At 37.4% G+C, this 18,794-nt stretch overlaps 2 protein-coding genes across 8 annotated transcripts in view; one reads left to right on the top strand and one right to left on the bottom strand.

Annotated features, from left to right (window-relative positions):
* FTO (FTO alpha-ketoglutarate dependent dioxygenase) overlaps window positions 1-1,155 on the bottom strand; it is a 424,741-nt gene extending 423,586 nt beyond the window's left edge. For all 3 annotated transcript variants that reach the window (XM_064383071.1, XM_012447942.2, XM_064383072.1), the window contains exon 1: window positions 1,072-1,155. In XM_064383071.1, the coding sequence (XP_064239141.1) occupies window positions 1,072-1,116 (45 nt within the window). In that variant the 5' untranslated portion in view covers window positions 1,117-1,155. The remainder of the gene's footprint in view (window positions 1-1,071) is intronic.
* A 262-nt stretch (window positions 1,156-1,417) lies between these two features.
* RPGRIP1L (RPGRIP1 like) overlaps window positions 1,418-18,794 on the top strand; it is a 100,163-nt gene continuing 82,786 nt past the window's right edge. For 3 of the 5 annotated variants that reach the window (XM_012447943.3, XM_021665020.2, XM_021665021.2), the window contains exons 1-6: window positions 1,418-1,496; window positions 4,582-4,673; window positions 6,807-6,951; window positions 11,018-11,316; window positions 15,115-15,217; window positions 16,582-16,725. In XM_012447943.3, coding sequence (XP_012303366.2) covers window positions 4,589-4,673; window positions 6,807-6,951; window positions 11,018-11,316; window positions 15,115-15,217; window positions 16,582-16,725 — 776 coding nt within the window. In that variant the 5' untranslated portion in view covers window positions 1,418-1,496; window positions 4,582-4,588. Of the gene's footprint in view, window positions 1,497-4,581; window positions 4,674-6,806; window positions 6,952-11,017; window positions 11,317-15,114; window positions 15,218-16,581; window positions 16,726-18,794 lie in introns of those variants that run through there. The other 2 variants (XM_021665019.2, XM_012447944.2) reach the window with 2 other exon arrangements.

The following is an 18,794-nucleotide window of genomic DNA, read 5'->3' as shown; positions in this document are numbered from 1 at the left end:
TCCTGTAGACAATGTGAAGTTTTTTCTTTATCCTGAGAGCAACAGAAAGCCATGGAACATTTTTAAACAGGTGGTTGGCAGAGTAAGAAGACAGGAAAGGGATATAATTAGATTTTCATTTAACGAAGATCTTACTCTAGGGTGTGCAGAAGAGAATGGTTGTTGCGGGAAGGAAGAGAAAGTGGAAGAAGAGTTAAGTTAGGGTGTTGAGTGAGTATAGGCCAATCAAGAGACTTATTCCAACAGTCCATTAAAAAGATGATAGTAGCTTGATGGAAAAAAAAAAAGTGGATAGATTCCCAAAATACATAGATAAATCAACAGGATCTGACTTTGGGAATGAAAGAAAGAAAAACACTCAATTCTTCTGGGCCTCAGTTCTTAACCTGTGAAGCAGGGTGTTGTTTATACTCCATCTGTATATCTATCTTGCTGTGACAATGATATGAAATAATTTAAATATTATGCACCTAACACAGTGCCTGACCCACAATGAATGCTTTTTAAAACCGCTATTGTCATTATCATGGTCATCCCATGGAATGGCAACTACCAGAAACTGAACACTAAAGATGGAGAAAAGCAATGTAGTTAAAGATTCATATACACAGCGCTGAAAGGACACAAACTGTATCAGCCGGTGACTGTGACAACTGTTCCAAAGAAACACAGCTGACCGCCGATTTCTACTAAGCCGATCTCAGTCACGATTCAGTCCTCAGAGACCATTATGAGAAAGCACAGCTGGTATGATCACAGCCATCTGAGAGTCCGGTAAACTGAGGCACAGGGATGGCCACAAATTTAACCCAAGAATACGTGCAGAAGAACGACAAGAAAACGGGTATCTTGCTTCTCATTTTTGAGCCGATCCAATAGGATTCGGCCTGCATCCTGAACAGTGCAAATTTGTAACACCCCCTCCAATGTCTCCAGGTCCCTTGCTGACAAGGCCCTGTCACCCCTTAACTTAACACCGTGCATCCGCTCGCCATCAAACCAAGCCCTTCAGGTTCCCTGTTCCTAGCTCCCAGCGCACGAAGAAGCCCAGGCTCCAGGAGCTCAGCATACCTTAGCTTCGCGCTCTCGTTCCTCGGCGGTCGGGGTGCGCTTCATGCTGCCACTAAAGCCGCCTTCGCCAAGCAGCAACGTAGATCCCCCGCCCTGGACCCCGCCTCCTGCATGTAGTTCTCTCAGCGTCCTGTTCCCGCCTGGAGCCATTCTCCCTCAGAGCTGATAAAACTACAAATCCCAGGATGCACCGCGGCGACGCCCGCGAGCGCCTCCGGGTTGGGAGCAGGAGAATTTCCCAGGGCCGACAGCTGGGAGAGCGTAGTCCGCTACCCCGCGAGCAGACGGGCTGGAGTTCAAAGAGAACTACATTTCCCAGGAGGCAACGGGGGCCTGCCATGTTTTTCCCGTGCTCCTCTCGGCCAGCCGCCCGCCACGCTGTCGGCGCTATAGCAACGGTAGCTAGCAGCAGGACCAGTGGCGCGGTGAGTACTCGGGGAGGATGAGGTAGGATGGTGGTGGGTGGAGGTTGCGAACCCTTCCTATGCAGCGCGGGCCAGGGTCCTAGGGTCTGCTCTGAGGCCTAGAGAAGGCCCTGGAGTTCTGCTCGCATGAAAGCACCCGAGCCCGAGACACCTCCACATTCTCAGGCCTGAATCACAGCCCGCCCCTTTATCCCAACCTCCAGGATCAACTTGAAATGTTATATCCCAGCCATGAAAGTGAGAGTTGATGCTGCTAATTGCCGTCTCTATCCATATCCTGCAAGTTGAAGAGCCCTAACACAGTTTGCTCATTTGCCCTTGATTAGGAGTTGGTTGGTAGACCCTAAACCTCCTGAATGGCCTATTGTTTGCTTAATTGTATATTATTTGTTTATCATTTGATTACTTCCACAATTTGCTAGTTTCATAGAGGCGGGGACTTTGCCATTTTAATCTCAGTGCCTGGTATCCATGTATTCATTCAATAAATTTTTTTCTTTTTCTTTTCTTTTTGCCTTGCAAAATACTGGGATTACAGGCTTGATCCACCACACCCAACCAATCATTCAATATATATTAATGCTAGTTACCACCATGTACCAGGCACTGTTCCTGAACAGCTGTGAACAAGACTAATACCTGTCTCGAGGTGTTTATACTTTTTTAGTGGAGACAAACAATAATTTTATCTGATAATTTCACATAGAGGCAGTTGATATAAGAGAAACAAGCCAGGCGTGGTGGCACGCACCTATAGTTCCAGCTACCTGGGAGGCTGAGGTGGGAGGATCACTTGAACCCATGAATTCGAGGCCAGCCCAGGCAACAGAGCAACACCCTGTCAAAGAAAGAGAGAGAGAGAGAGAGAAGAAAAGAAAAGAAATAAACAGTGAAGAAATCTAAGGAAGACTACTCTAACATAGGATGATCAGGCCTGTCTGAGGAAGTGAGCTGAGCTCCAAAGATTGAGGAGCCAGCTAATACAAAGGCCTTGAGCAAGACAAGGGTATGGGGGGTTCAAGGAAAGTAAAAGAACAGTGTAGGTGGAACATAGTGAGCAAAGAGGGATAACATGAGATGGTGTTGGAGAGGCATTGCAGCATTGTGCAGGGTTACTCAGTTTCCACATTATTAACATTTTGGGCTGGATAATTCATTGTTATTCTCCTAAGCACTGTTAGATATTTTACATCGTCGCTGGCCTCTACTCACTAGATGCCAGTAGCATCCCCTTCCTTGTTGTGACAACCAAAAATATCACCGGACACAACTGTTAATACTTCTAACTGCTACCTTAAGTGAGTTAACTAATCTGTGTCTCAGCTTCCTCATTTGTAAAGCAGGAATCATTTGAGTAACAACCTCACAAGCAAATGGTGAGACACTTCGTTAATTCGTATAAGCAGAGCACTTAGAACACTACCTGGCACATAATAAGTATTTAGTGAATGTTAACACCATCATCATCATCATTATTCTCATTCTTTTTAAAGTGACCTTAACTCTGTCATGGAAAACTACTCATTTTCACACATGGGCTTGTGTGTCAACAGGATCCTAAAAATTGACCTTTTCTATAGCAGTATTTCCAAAAGAAGTAGATGATCTCCCAAAGATTTGTCTGTTAGCTGTTTCTGTAACAGCAAAAAGCAATGGTTCTCCACCATTTGTGAGTTACAATAAAAGTTGTGAACCCTCTTTAAAAGATATTGCATATATACATATAAAATTTGGTAAACAATCTCTAGGTTCACAGACCCCACAGACCCCATTCATTCATTCAACAGCTATTTGAATGCCTGCTCTCAGAATGTGCCAAGCTCTGTGCTAGCCTCCAAGAATACAGAACTGAACAAGACAGTAAAGCTTGCTACTGTCTTGGTCTTCACATTCTAGAACCGAAATCCTAGAGTTTAAGAACTCTGCCCTTTAGTGTACCTTCATCCACAGTGTGCCTTTAGCTTACTAGGTAGATTGAAGTGAAAATATAAAATCCTTTTTTTTCTTAACAAAATAGATATTGTGTGGACCACTCACATCCACATGCAAAATAAAGTTACTGCATTTCTATAAAGAATAGAAACTATAGGCTGGGCGCGGTGGTTCATGCCTGTAATCTCAGCACTTTGGGAGGCCGAGATGAGCGGATCACGAGGTCAAGAGATCAAAACCATCTTGGCCAACATAGTGAAACCCCATATCTACTAAAAATACAAAAATTAGCTGGGCATAGTGTTGCAGTCCTATAGTCCCACCTACTCAGGAGGCTGAGGCAGGAGAATTGCTTGAACCTGAGAGGCAGAGGTTGCAGTGAGCCAAGACCATGCCATTACATTCCAGCCTGGCAACAGAGCGAGACTCCATCTCAAAAAAAAAAAAAAGAATAGAAATTATAAAAATACCAGAATTAGCTAGACAGCCTATATGTTGAGGTAGGTGAACCCTGGGCAGTACCTAAGCCCCACAGCAACAAAAGCAGGACACACAAAAAACACACCCAGTTGGTAAATTTACGCAACGAAACCTCTTTCACAAAACGTGGAACTGCCCACTCATTTGTGCATCAATTATGCGATTAATATTTAAGTAATATTGACATCCCAGGCACATGTGCTCAGTGCTTTTAATTTACTCATCTCATTTACCCTTAGAATAACTCTCTGAGATAGGTATTATTTTCTCTGTTTTTTTAAACTGAGGGACTGAAACTCAGAGAAGTGGCTTGACCAATTCGTTAATGATAGGGCAGCCATTTGAATCAAGTTCCTGACCTGAATTTTTTCCAAGATGCATGCTTCCTTTTGGAGGCTGGGGAGAGGGAAGGGATGGAGAGGAGGTATTTCTTAAATGATAATCTTACCTCATTTCCTAAGCAAATTATACAAAATATACTGTTGAAAGGAACACTGTCTCCATGATTGAATGTAGTAGTACTTTTAGAATAGAAGCTTTCATCTTCACGCGGCACATGTGGACAATAAGATGCCCATTCAAGTTCTAGTCCCTTTTTCATTTTATTTGCTTCATTCCATTGCATAGTTAATGTAATAACTTGGAAAGAGTTTGAATTTTCTTTTCTCCACAGCTAGGCCATGTCTGGTCCAACTGATGAGACTGCAGGAGACTTGCCTGTGAAAGACATAGGTCTAAACCTCTTTGGAATGGGAGGGTTACAAGGTATGGCCAGCTGTTATTTATTACAGTTATGAACTTCGATCACTGACTTCTTTACTTTTAATTTAAAGTATTTCTGATACTCATACAAACCAAACTGTTTAATTAACTATATAGTCCTTGATTGGACTAAACAAAAAGATGGAGGGTTTAGAACACTATGGCATTTTACTACATGCATCCATTATCAACAGCTCATAGAAAATGTACAGTCCCCCCTCTGTTCTGATAAAGAATTAATATAAATCATCTTTTTAAAATTCCTCACATCAGTAGAAACTACGTAGAGAGTATCAAGCCTCCAAACTGAATTGCCTGGTTTAAATTACATTCAGTATTAAAACATTTCTTTATGTTTAAATTTTATATGGGAGGGAAGGCCATATTTTAAACGTTTTGCCTTTTAAGTAGAATATCTCACATGATAGTGACTTTTGTCAAATTAATATGGATTAAAAGTTTTCTTTATTCTTTTGTCACTTAGTTGCTGTAGAGCTAAAAAGCACTTTCAAATTGAGAAAGAAAAGCACTACTTTAAAGAACAATTTAGAATAGAGAGCTGTGTTTATCTTTGTGTGTAGAGTGTATCAGCCATGTTGGCATGCATGTATCAATTATCAACAACTCTTAGAAGATGTAAAATCCCCCTCTAGCCTGAATAGGCTAGGGATTTAAGATACATTCCACTCAGGAATCTACATATACTTTTTAATCAGACCAGTGTAAATGGCCACTTGTGAAAACTTCAGAAAAGTGGTCAGAGTATTGTTTACTGAAAAAAATAAAGTTTGGCTACACAGATTTTTTTTTTTTTTTTTTTTTTTTTTTTTTTTGAGATAGAGTCTGGCTCTGTTGCCCAGGCTGGAGTGCAGTGGCACAATCTCCATTCACTGCAACCTCTGCCTCCTGGGTTTAAGCAATTCTCCTGCCTAAGCCCCACATGTAGCTGGATCTACAGGCGTGTGCCACCAAGCCCAGCTAATTTTTGGCTACACAGATTTTATTGTTAAAAGTAAAAACTATGTGTAAGCTTTGCTTTAGAGATCATTCAGGGAGTATCAAGTATTAAAATACAAATAAGTTTTAGGTGTACAAAACGATTTATTGGGTTTTGATATTGTATGACTTCAATTCTTCAGTAAACTATGAAAGGACCTTAGTCTCTATCAGTTTTTTCTTTGTTTCTGTTGGAGAATTGTTGAAAATTGACCTACTTCACAATGGTATGGAAAATACCAAATTTAAACATCTGCAAACAGATATATACACATGCTAAAGAGTATAAACATTCTTAAAAATTATGTAAGGTAGTATATAGAGAAATTAATCATGAAACTTTTAAATGATAACTTTTATAGTTTGTTTTCTAAAATACCCAGAGCTTAGAAAATGTCTTAATCATACTGTGTTTACCAAATTACTCTTACTCTTGCCTTTGTAAAAAAATAAATAAATAATTAACTTTCAGATACTCTGTTAGTTGTCACAGCATTCAGCATGTATGTTCAAAAGTCTTTATTGAACCAGAATTCCATCTTATAGTCTTGGGTTTTTTTGTTGTTTGTCTGTTTGTTTGTTTGTTTTGAGACGGAGTCTTGCCCTGTCACCCAGGCTGGAGTTCAATGGCACGATCTCGGCTCACTGCAACCTCCGCCTCCTGGGTTCAAGCAATTCTCCTGCCTCAGACTCCCGAGTAGCTGGGATTACAAGCGCGCACCACCACGCCCAGCTAATTTTTTGTATCTTTAGTAGAAATGAGGTTTCACCGTGTTGGCCAGGCTGTGACTCCTGACCTCGTTATCCGCCCGCCTCAGCCTCCCGTAGTGTTGGGATTACAGGCCTGAGCCACCGCAGCTGCCCTTACATTCTTAAAGAATAGCTACTTGAATACATTTTTGAATGAAAACTATTGTTCAAATTCCTAATACTGTATGTAAAGTATTAATAGCAAATATTTTTATTCTCATCTTAAATAATTGATGTAAACAACACTATAACATTTTCTAAAGCAATCTTAAGTGTAGGTCACAAAGGAAAAAAATCTAAGATGAGTGCATCAGAGATTATATTAATATCAAGAGTTTTTAGAGACTATTTTCAGTAACCCCACAATTAATCATCTTGGCATTTTTGCAGAAACTTCAGCAACACGGACAATGAAGTCTCGCCAGGCAGTGTCACGTGTCAGTCGTGAGGAACTGGAAGACAGATTTTTGCGTTTGCATGATGAGAACATTTTACTTAAACAGCATGCCCGCAAGCAGGAGGATAAAATTAAAAGGTTACGATAAAAAGCTTTTAGCTTCTCTTCTTGACTCAGTAAAACTTGGAGGGTATGGTATTTTATAAACTTAATTGAAAACCCCACCTTGAATCTTGTTTGGAATAAAGCAGGATGTAAATAAATACAATTTTTAAAAATGGAAAATCTTGCAAACTAGAATAGTAAACCAAAAAGATTACGAGTGTTTATTATGTCTGAATTTACCATTTAAAAGAAAAAAGCTAATAGCTAAGAGTAACAGGAGTATATCATATCTATAAATAACTTGGTTTAATATTTATGGTTTAATAAGCAAATGGCCAAAGCATCTGTTTTTTAAATGTCTGGATTTTAAAATGAAAGTTTTAAAAAGTAACTAACTATTCTAATTCGTTAGAAGGCATGTTCCCTTAAGATTTGGGGTTTACTAATGAAAACATCGCTTCAGTCTCTGGAACATATTTAACTTTGCTTGGGTTAGACTAGATTCTGTATTGATTTCAAAGAGTCTGTACTGTTTCTGAAGAAACAGTATTGTCACTTTTGATTTATGTGCAAAAAAGTTTGACAAAAATGATTTCTTAAGGGTAGATACTCTTTCATTCTTTTTTATTCAGAAATGCTGTGCTGAAGGGACAGCATTAAAAACGAAGTATGTTCAGATGTGTAATCATGGGCAGGTCTGTATTCATATGTATGTTCCAGGTTCAAAGAAAAGGTGAGACAGCCATTGAAGAATGAAAATAGGGTTTTTCTGCTTAGAATCCTTCCTGGGGAGGTGGTTCCAGTTCAGCTTCTACTCTGTGGACTTTAGCAACCCACTGACCTGCTATGTACAGGCCTTTTACTTTGAGTTGGGTTTTAAGTCATGATGATGGCTGTTTTCAAGACTTTTTTGACTGACTTGCCTGATTCCTTTTCTGACCAATATCCCACACACACATCAGCCAATCAGAATGAGGCATGTAGTCTACTGTGACCACCTAACAGTTTTTTTCTTTGTAAGCCTAATTGGTCAGTAAAAAAAATTGAATTCACATCCGTGACCTCATTAGTAATTTGTCATAGCCAGAAAATAAACACCTTAATAATGAGCCATGTAGTTTAATGGGAAAAGGACTGAGCAAGGAATCAAGTGGTATGTATCTATTCTTTTATCTCTCTGCCACTAGCTTATGATATGGTCAAGCCATTTAACCTCCAGGAAGTTTATTTTACTTAACTGTGAGAGTAATGATCCAATGAACAGTATGACCCAAAAGCTCTGAATTCCTCTCAATCTCATACCACTGACCTTGACCTAGATACATGGGTAGAACTGTCTTTAAATTTATCCTTAAGAAGTAAATAGGCCGGGCGTGGTGGCTCATGTTGGTAATCCCAGCACTTTGGGAGGCCCAGGCAGGCAGATCACCTGAGGTCAGGAGTTCAAGACCAGCCTGGCTAACATGGTGAAACCCTGTTTCTACTAAAAATACAAAAACTTAGCCGGACATGGTGGCACACACCTGTAATCCCAGCTACTCTGGAGACTGAGGCAGAAGAATCGCTTGAACCTGGGAGATAGACGTTGCAGTGAACCGAGATTGCACCGTTGCACTCCAGCTTGGGCAACAAGAGCAAAACTGTATCAAAAAAAAAAGAAGAAGTAAATAGTATTATTTTCTATAAATGTAGATTTCATAAGCTACCTTTTTTAAAAATTTTATTTATTTAATTTTTTTTGAGAGGGAGTTTCACTCTGTCACCAAGGCTGAAGTACAGTGGCTGGATCTTGGCTCACTGCAAACTCCACCTCTTGGGTTCAAGCGATTCTCCTGCCTCAGCCTCTCGAGTAGCTGGGATCATAGGCACCCACCACCATACCTGGCTAACTTTTATATTTTAGTAGAAACGGGGTTTCACCATGTTTGCCAGGCTTGGCCTCCCAAAGTGCTGGGATTATAGGCGTGAGCCACCGCATCTAGCCAAAACTACCTTTTTAAGTAAACACTCAGACTTTGCCAGATCACTTATGACTCATTAATATGATAAAATAATCAAATCCAACAAATGGAATGTATGGCTATTACTAGATGAACAGATGGAATCATGTTTCTTGACAAAGTTTATTTAAACATCATTTGAAAAATTTAAAGGTACTCTATTGATGTGCTTTTCCTGCCTTAAAAATTAGGGTCATTATTTTTCTCTAGGCATTAACTGCCTTTTTATATTAAATCTGTGTCTTTCTTTTTTTTTTTTTTTTTTTGTGAGACGGAGTTTCGCTCTTGTTACCCAGGCTGGAGTGCAATGGCGCGATCTCGGCTCACCGCAACCTCCGCCTCCTGGGTTCAAGCAATTCTCCTGACTCAGCCTCCTGAGTAGCTGGGACTACAGGCGTGCGCCACCATGCCCAGTTAATATTTGTATTTTTTAGTAGAGACGGGGTCTCACCGTGTTGACCAGGATGGTCTCGATCTCTTGACCTCGTGATCCACCCACCTCGGCCTCCCAAAGTGCTGGGATTATAGGCGTGAGCCACCGCGCCTGGCCCTGTGTCTTTCTTTTGAATGTAATCTATATCTCTGTGTGAAAGTCTCTCTGTAACAGATAATTCAGATATTTAAGTTGACATCTCATTCTTATGACCACCCTATTTTTATGCATAGGCCATTGGATGGGGCTTAGGACCCTAAACTCATTAAAGGACTAGGTAGAGTATATGGCCCTGTTGAACTGTGATACCTGGCCAAATTTCCCAGTGATATATCATTCTTGGAATTAGGTGAAAAAGGAACTAATCCATTGATTATTTTAGAGTGTTTGCGGTACTCTTGGATCTTGGTTTTTATTATCCTATATCCTTTATAAAGCATGCTTAATGGATGTGCCTCAAGGGAAGGAGAAAACAATCTTAACTGATTATGTTATGCATAGCTCTCCCTGATGCCACATGCTGTAGGCCGAGTAGCCAGAAGTGTAGATAGACATGTATTACTACCGCATTTACAGCGGACTCTGCTTAGGGCAGAAAAAAGGTTGTGCTATGACATCCCAAAGCTATTAAGGATTTTTTTATTTCACATTTGTTCCCTTAAGTAAAAGCTTCTGTCCATAACCATGCTAAAATAAAGCAAACCCCATTTAAAGAAAAATGAAGTGTGTTTTTATTTTCAATCTCCTGTCTGGGTCTTTATAAAAATAGATTCACTATAAACTAGAATCAGCTATTGAAGATGTGCGACCAATTTTGTAAAGTCTTGAACTTGTGTCTCTCATCAAAGCCACCTTTTCTTTCTTGTCCTGCCAAGATTTTTCCATTCACTGTCAGGCATGTTTTCCGTACGTGTATATTACATCACCCCCATGTGCCCTTTCTGTCTTTTGTTCTGTCTAACCAGTTTTTATCAAAACTTGAAAGAATCAAAGATATAAACTCCTGAGATGTCAAAAGCATAATTTATGTCTAAATTTAAGGATAGCATTAAAACGACACTTTTGCATCTAATTATTTTTTACCATTAAACACAAGTGTTTCTTGAGCACTAAGCAACATTTATTGGTGCATTTTGGTTTCTTTTGAATTTTTCATTGGGCTTTATACGTGTGCATTTATGCATTCTAACATTTTTATATTTATAGTGTGTCTTAATCCTGGAGAAACTGAAAACAATGTATTACCTAAATGCTGCACAGTCTTAACACACTTTTCAAAAGTTTTAACTTACTGTGGATTGCAGATATAACCCACCACATCCACAATCTGTAACTACATTTAAGTGCATACAGCATTCCTATATAAGGTCATGCGTTAAAAATTGCATTTCAGGAACATATGGAGTAAATATGTGTCCTCTCTTTACTAACCTTAAATGATAAGCCTTAGGAAACTGTTATTTGTCAGTGCTATAAAGCAGATTGTTGCCCAGTGGTTTCAATTATCATCAAAGGATTCTTCACAGGCAGTAATAGTTACATCAAAACCTGAAATTTATTATTCAGGTTCTGCACTGAAGTCTTCACAGTGATTATGTTCCTTTCAACAGAATGCATTTTATGCTGACTTCTCACATTCCTTTTCATCTTTTTATTATTTCCCCAGAATGGCCACCAAGTTAATACGGCTGGTTAATGACAAGAAAAGATATGAGCAGGTTGGTGGCGGCCCCAAGCGGCTGGGACGAGATGTGGAAATGGAAGAAATGATTGAGCAGCTGCAAGAGAAAGTCCATGAGCTTGAAAGACAAAATGAAGCCCTCAAACACAGACTAATTTCAGCCAAACAGCAACTTCAAATCCAGGGTTACAGGCAAACTCCATACAATAATGTACAATCTCGCATTAACACTGGGCGTAGAAAAGCAAATGAAAATGCAGGCTTTCAGGAATGCCCCAGGAAAGGTAAAACAAAGCTTATATTAATTCTAAACCGAAGTCTTATGAGACTATTTAACACAAAAAAAAACCCCACAAAGTTTTACTTCTATACTGTTGGTGCTCTTAAGTGTCTTTAGGAAGAGAAAAATAATTTTTTACTTTCTCTTTGATAAAATAATATTGTAAGTGAAGATTTTATTAGATCAGTCTCAAATTTGTTTAGTAAAAACATTCTACTAACCTTGATGTAAGAGACATGTATGAAACTAAGTAAATGAGTTGAATTGAGTTCAGGTTGGTTGTGAAACACACTGTACTCAGGCAGGTGGGGAAACCAGCTAGTTTGCTTACATATGACCACACTTACTGTACTGAATGATCACATTTAAGTTTTTCATCTAAAGACCTTTTAGAAAATTTGCAAAAGTGTTGAAATCTTTCTTGTTGTATGGCAGTAGCATGATAGTGGGATGTGCATATAACCAGGGGTTTAAAAAGTTGGGTCCTTATTTCTCCACTTACTAACTGGTGACCTTGGACAAGTCTCCTAATCACTCTGACCCTGAGTTTTCTTTAAATATAAAGTAAAAGGATTGAAACAAGTGACAGTAAAGGTCTCTTCCATTGCTAAAAATGATCATAGGCCAATCGCTTTCTTCACTTTAAATATTAATAACCAAAAATGTACCCAGGCTGCAAAATAATTCAGTTGTGTAGCCAAGACTCAATATAGAACATAAATATTTCTAATAAAAATTTTCAATTCTCTTCACCCAAAGAGAAGCTTTATTGTAATGGAACCACAAGTCAATAAATACCTTAAGTAACGTTTTTAAGATTTCAACTATTAGGAAAGGAAATAAGGTTTTAGCTCATTCATTTTTGTTTGAAATATACCTTACATAAAGACCAAAGATTTTTAGGGATATAAAGTATCATGTAAAACTTTAGTTTCAGTCCTTTGAGAAAGAAAAAAAATCCACTGCGAACAGAAAGGGAGAAAAATTTGTCATAGTTTGCTCTCCAAGCCAAAATGTTAACACTATCTGTTCCCTAGATAGAGTTCCTTTGAAGTCAATAAGGCCTCCACATAGGCAGGAGGCAGCTGCAGGATGAAAGGGCTTGGCTACTCCTCACTATGTGAGATTGGCAGTAGACTCTGAATACAACTAAAGTAGCATAATGAATTATAAATCAGAAAGTACATTCTGCCACTGATTAACTTTTTTATGTGGAAGAGAGTACTGACCTCAGCCTCATTTTTCCCATCTATAAAATAGAGTGATAATAATCCAGCTTAGGTAAGACATCAAGAGATGGTAGCTCTCACAATAATATATTTTACCTTTAAAGTGACTTACCCTCTCTGAACCTTAGTTTTGTCATCTGGAACTGGAACTGAGCAAGATGATCTCTAAAGTCTTCAAGATCTTTTATACTAAATAAAAGTAACATTCAAGCCAGGCACAATGACATACCCCTAAAGTCATCGAGAAGCTGAAATGGGAGGATCACTTGAGCCCAGGAGTCTGAGTCCAGCCTGGGCAACATAGTGAGACACTTGTCTCTCAAAATAAATAAGTCTATAATGCCCAGATTTTACTTTAAATCTAAACTGAAGTCTTGTTAGATTGTTTAACACAAAAAAACACAAAAGTTTTATTTCTGTATTACTCATGCCTTTAAGTGTCTTTAGGAAGAGAAAAATAATTTTTGACTGTCTCTTTGATAAAATCATAATATTGTCAATGTCAATTAAAATGGCAAGCTAATCTAGTGCTATTAATTGCTGTTCAGACAGCAGAGGTTACTGGAAGTTTCTCTCTATAGCGAAATTAAGAGCCACCGAGCAGCAGAGCTTTTAAAAACATGACTATATAGCTTAGATTTCTCCTTACATTTGTATTCTCTTGGTGATTCACAGCTTTCTTACTGTTCAGGATAGAGTTCAGGACATGGAAGTAACACAAAGCATGAAGTAGTGATGAATACTTTCTTAATCACAGTCTTTATGAGTAAATCTGAAGCATCCCTACCAAAGCTGACACCTTAACAGGCTCTTCGGGACTGCCTCTGAGGCTGAGACAGGCCAGACTTGTCAGGAAAATATCTCAGCCTGGGATGGCTGGCTAAGAACCCCAGAACCCCTCTATGGCCACAAGCAGCCTTGACCATCAAGCTGCTGTACAAATACTATTGTTTCCTATTTGTACCTTGTCAAGATAAAGGCTGGAAAGCACTGGCTAAATGTGTGATCAATGTAATATAGAAACTATACTTACTGTAAGGAACCAATGGAACAAATATTTTTGTAAAGCAAAGGTTTTAAAATGTAACCATTGGTAGAGAGTAGAATGATAGTTACTAGAGGCTGGGGAGAGTGGGGGGCGCTGGGGAGGATGAAAAGAGGTTGGTTAATGGGCACATATATAGAATTAGATAGAATAAGTAAGAATAAGGTATAGTATTTTATATCACAGTAGAGTGTCTATAGGCAACAACAGCATACTGAATATTTCAAAATAACCAAAAGAGATTTGAAATACTCCCAACACAAACGATAAATGATCAAGGTGATGGATATCCTGAACACCCTGATTTGATCATTACATATCATATGCATATATCAAAAGACCGCATGTACCCCACCAATATGTACAATATTATGTATCAGTCTTTAACAGGTAAACTATACACACAAACACACACAGCCATTGGCAAATCACTATGAGACTAAGTTTTAAGACATGTTTTGAGTGTTTTTTAATTTCCACTAGTAATGAATTTTTTCATGATATATGTAGGAAAAGCGTAAGAATTAGCATTACTGCCAAAATAATATAATTGGCAAATTCTAACACAGTAAACTATTTTAATGTTTTAGAGCCTTTTCTATGCTTCAGGATTACAGCAATAGATATTGACTAGTTTAGAAACAGCAAGTAATAGTTCCATTATTCTAATTAAAATTCTTTTTTTCTTTTTTTTAAATTTTCTCTTTACTGAGAATATGCAGAGCAATTAAATCTCACTTTTAAAAAGTTAACTATTCTAAAGAGAATAAATTTGTTATTTTGTTCTCCATTTAAAAATCTTAATCATCTGTCATGCTTTAACTTAAACTCTAATATTTAGTTATTATATAAATGTAAAATAACTCATAATTAAGAATATGGCTTATTTGTTACAATGGGACTTTCTTTGTAAAATCATACATAATTATTTCTATAAGAAAAGTTATATTTTAAGTGCAGCAGGGCAATGTTTTATTTAAAGAAATTCTAGTGATGATCCATTCTCAAAGTACCTTTTTGTAAGTAGGGATTTTCTTATTGGGCTGGAATAAATCAAAATACAGAAAACATTTTTACTTAAACACTTAAGGGCAAGGAATATGAATGAGTAATTTAAAAATTTTAAAAAAACCTTTATCATAAATACTAGGGGAAAGAATCAAGTTTTTAAAACCTATTTTCATTCATACTTCAGTTGACATTGTAAAACCTTGAAGACTGATTTTTTCAGAAATTACTGCAGAAGTCTAAATCTTAAGTTGAATAAAATTATTTCTAGGTAATTTGATTTCTATAGTAGATTTGTAAAATGAGCAATGCTTGCTGCTGTGTTTTATTTAATGCCTACTGGTGGCTGATGTCACATATTCCCTTTGGCAGTGTATTTCTAATTCTGTGTACTATAGAACACATACCTCTTAATACTTAATAAGAGATTTTATTATATTAAAAATATCCTTACAGCAAACCAAAGATCCTTCTTTTCTAACTTCACTTCTATAATCATATTTTATTACTTTCTTTTTAGGTATAAAATTCCAAGATGTAGATGTAGCTGAAACTCCACATCCCATGTTTACAAAGTATGACAACAGTTTACTTGAAGAAGCCAGAGGAGAAATAAGAAATTTGTATGTGTTCTTTTTTGTGGTCATTTGAGAACTTTGATTATTGATCATGTCTTTTTTTTTATCCTTCCCTTTACTTTATTTTAAACCAAACTGAGTTATATGTAAACAATTTGCTACAATAAAATACAGCTATGTTCTGTAGGGTAACAACAGATATTATATAACATGTTTTCAGGAAAATGAGCAACTTAATCCAGCTGAATCAATGGAAGGATTTATAGAATAGTCTTCTTTATTATAATTTTACCCTCAGAGGAATGGTATAAAGTCCAATCAGTTAGAATAGTGTAAGATTTAGAGGCAACATTTTTATTCCCAGAAAATCACAGGTAATTTTTTTAGATCCTGAATCAATTAACCCTTTTCCTACTTGAAAAAAAAGAATTGGGGAGTGGCATAAAAGTTTGGAGTTATCAGATACATATGAATTTCAGATTTTATTTCCGTATAATTCTATGGCACTGCATTCTTCATCATATTATGGTTTCAAAAAAGTGACTTCTGCTACATTTAGCTTACTTTTCTAGTTAATCAAAGCCTCATGGTTTCAGTGTCTGTGAGTCATACAAATGAAGGTAAGGTTCCACTTTTAACTATAAGCCTTCACCTGGATCATCAACAAGTAACAATACTTAATGAGAAAAGAAAACATGGCACACAGTATCATACTTAAAATAGTTGCTTAAGAATAATGTATGTCTTAAAATGTTTCCTTTTGAATATTTTAAATAGCAATTACAGTAATGATTAGCCTGCAGGAGAATAAAAGACTAAACGTAACCTTGTTACCTGATAACCACCTGAAAAGCCAAAGTTTATACCAGTTCCTGAGGCTCATTACAGTATGATGCTGTCATGTATGATGCTGTATGATGTATGATACAGTATGCTGTATACGTTACAGTATGATGCTGTCAGACATGATAGCGTTAAATGCATGCCAGAGACCACTAAGTTATGTTTGGCAAATTTCCTGCCACCTCTCTCTGAAGTGTTAATTTGGGTGTTATAAGCAGATGTGCATATATGAAAGAACAAAGGCATATATATAAATAATCTGAAGACCAGATTGTGAAGTACATAGTAGGTGTACTCTGTAATAAAAACTTACTTAATTGAATCAAACCAAAGTCCAGCCCGTTGCCTGGGACATTATCTTGTAAAAAGCAGTATCTTGCATTGTTCCATATGTATTTCCAAATCATCACATTTAATCTGCTACTATTTCACTGTGTGCAGAGGCACTTGAGCTAAATTTTTAACTTCTGCTTGCTCCTTTTCATGAAGAACTTTCTTTGCATTGATCTTAACTACTGCAAAATTTTCCTCAAACTGCAAATTCTTACAAAGGCTCTTTATTACAGAGAAAATGTTATTCAGTCACAAAGAGGCCAGATAGAAGAGTTAGAGCACTTGGCTGAGATCCTGAAAACTCAGTTGAGGAGAAAAGAAAATGAAATTGAGTTATCTCTTCTTCAGCTTCGAGAACAGCAAGCTACAGATCAAAGGTATGTTAAAACAGAAATATCACTTTGATAAGGTCAAAATTAGTTTAAAATACTTTATCATGTGCCATAAAAGGATAAGTTTATCTAGTCTCTTTTAAAATCATGTTTTTACTTAACATTCTTCATATAAGCCTATGCTCGACCTACTAACTTCTGTCAATAACTCTACTCTAAGGACAGTTTTCCCTAACCTGCTCTGCTTTTAAGCAGCTTCTGATGGGTGGAAATCACCCTCATCTTGTTTTCTCTGTTCATTTACCCCATTTGCCAAGATTGCAGGAAGTTCTGATACCATTTGATTATAACTACTGAGAGAAGTGTGGGTGACAAGAACTCAGCTGTTGGCATACCTTGTACATAAGTCCAGCATTACTTTTTTCAATCTTAAAAGATAATAAATTCCATAATATGGTACCAGTTTGTGATCCTAAAAAGATTCCTAATATTCCAAGTGTGGATTGCAGTCTGTTGGCTGTGATAAAATTACAGTGGGACCCGTAGGTAGTCTCCTTCCTGCCTTTTCATCTATGACATTAAAAAAAAATTTTTTTTTTTAATTTCCAACTTTTAAGTTGAGGGGTACATGTGCAGGATGTGCAGATGTAGTGGAAACTGGGCTACCATGGTAGTTTGCTGCACAGATAATCCCATCACCCAGATATTAAGCCCAGTTACCACTAGCTATTCTTTCTGATGCTCTCCCTCCTCCCACTCCTCACCCTCCGACAGGCCCCAGTGTGTATTGTTCTCTGAACCTGTGTGTCCATGTGTTTTCATCATTTAGCTCACACTTATAAGTGAGAACATGCAGTGTTTGATTTTCTGTTTCTGCATTGGTTTGTAAAAGATAATAGCCTACCAGCTCCATCCATGTCCCTACGAAGGCCATGATCTTATTCCCTTTGATGGCTACATAGTATTCCATGGTGTGTATGTACCATATTGTCTTTATCTAGCCTATCATTAATAGGCATTTAGGTTGATTGCAATTGATGGGCATTTAGGTTGATTGCAATTAGGTTGACTGCAATAAACATATGTGTGCATGTGCCTTTATGCTCGAGCGATTTATATTCCTTTGGGTATATACCCAGTAATGGGATTGCTGGGTTGAATGGTATTTCTACCTATAGGTCTTTGAGGAATCGCCACACAGTCTTGCACCATGGTTGAACTAAATTACACTCCCACCAATAGTGTAAAAACATTCCTTTTTCTCTATAACCTTACCAGCATCTGTTGTTTTTTTGACCAGCCATTCTGACTGGTGTGAGATGGTATCTCAGGAGTTTTGACTTGCATTTCTCTAATGATCAGTGATGTTGAGCTTTATATTTGTTGGCTACATGTATGCCTTCTTTTGAGAAGTGTCTGTTCATGTCTTTTGCCCACTTTTTAATGGGGTTGTTTGTGTTTTTTCTTGTAAATTTAAATTGCTTATAGATGCTGGATATTAGACCTTTGTCAGATGGATAGATTGCAGAAATTTTCTCCCATTGTGTAGGTTGTCTTTTTACTCTGTTGATAGTTTCTTTTGCTGTGCAAAAGCTCTTTAGTTAAATTAGATCCCATTTGTCAATTCTTGCTTTTGTTGCAGTTGCTTATGGCATCTTCGTTGTGAAATCTTTGCCTGTACCTATATCCTGAATGATATCTTTGCCTAGGTTTTCTTCTAGGGTTTTTATAGTTTCAGGTGTTACATTTAAGTCCTTAAATCCATCCAGAGTTAATTTTTGTATAAGATGTGAGAAAGGGGTCCGTTATCAATTTTCTGCATATGGCTAGCCAGTTCTCCCAGCACCATTTATTAAATAGGGATCCCTTTCCCCATTGCTTATTTTTGTCATCTCTGACATTTTATAATGTATAATATTTTCTTTACCATCCTTCTTTGCCATTTTTTTGGTTCCTGGTACCTGTTCATCCATTTTCTGCTTTGACATTGTGCTTTCAACAAGACTTTATCTTTTTAATATAGTCCTTCTTGAATTATTTTTCCCTTTATAGATTTTCTTTTCTTTTTTTGAACTAAGCATACCCAAAAGTACAGAAAGTAATATATCGAACCC

Source organism: Aotus nancymaae, unplaced genomic scaffold (assembly GCF_030222135.1).
Source record: "Aotus nancymaae isolate 86718 unplaced genomic scaffold, 86718_ANA_hifiasm-v0.15.2.pri h1tg000030l, whole genome shotgun sequence".
NCBI classification, from domain to species: Eukaryota; Metazoa; Chordata; class Mammalia; order Primates; family Aotidae; genus Aotus; species Aotus nancymaae.
This window is presented reverse-complemented; position numbering and strand designations above follow the sequence as displayed.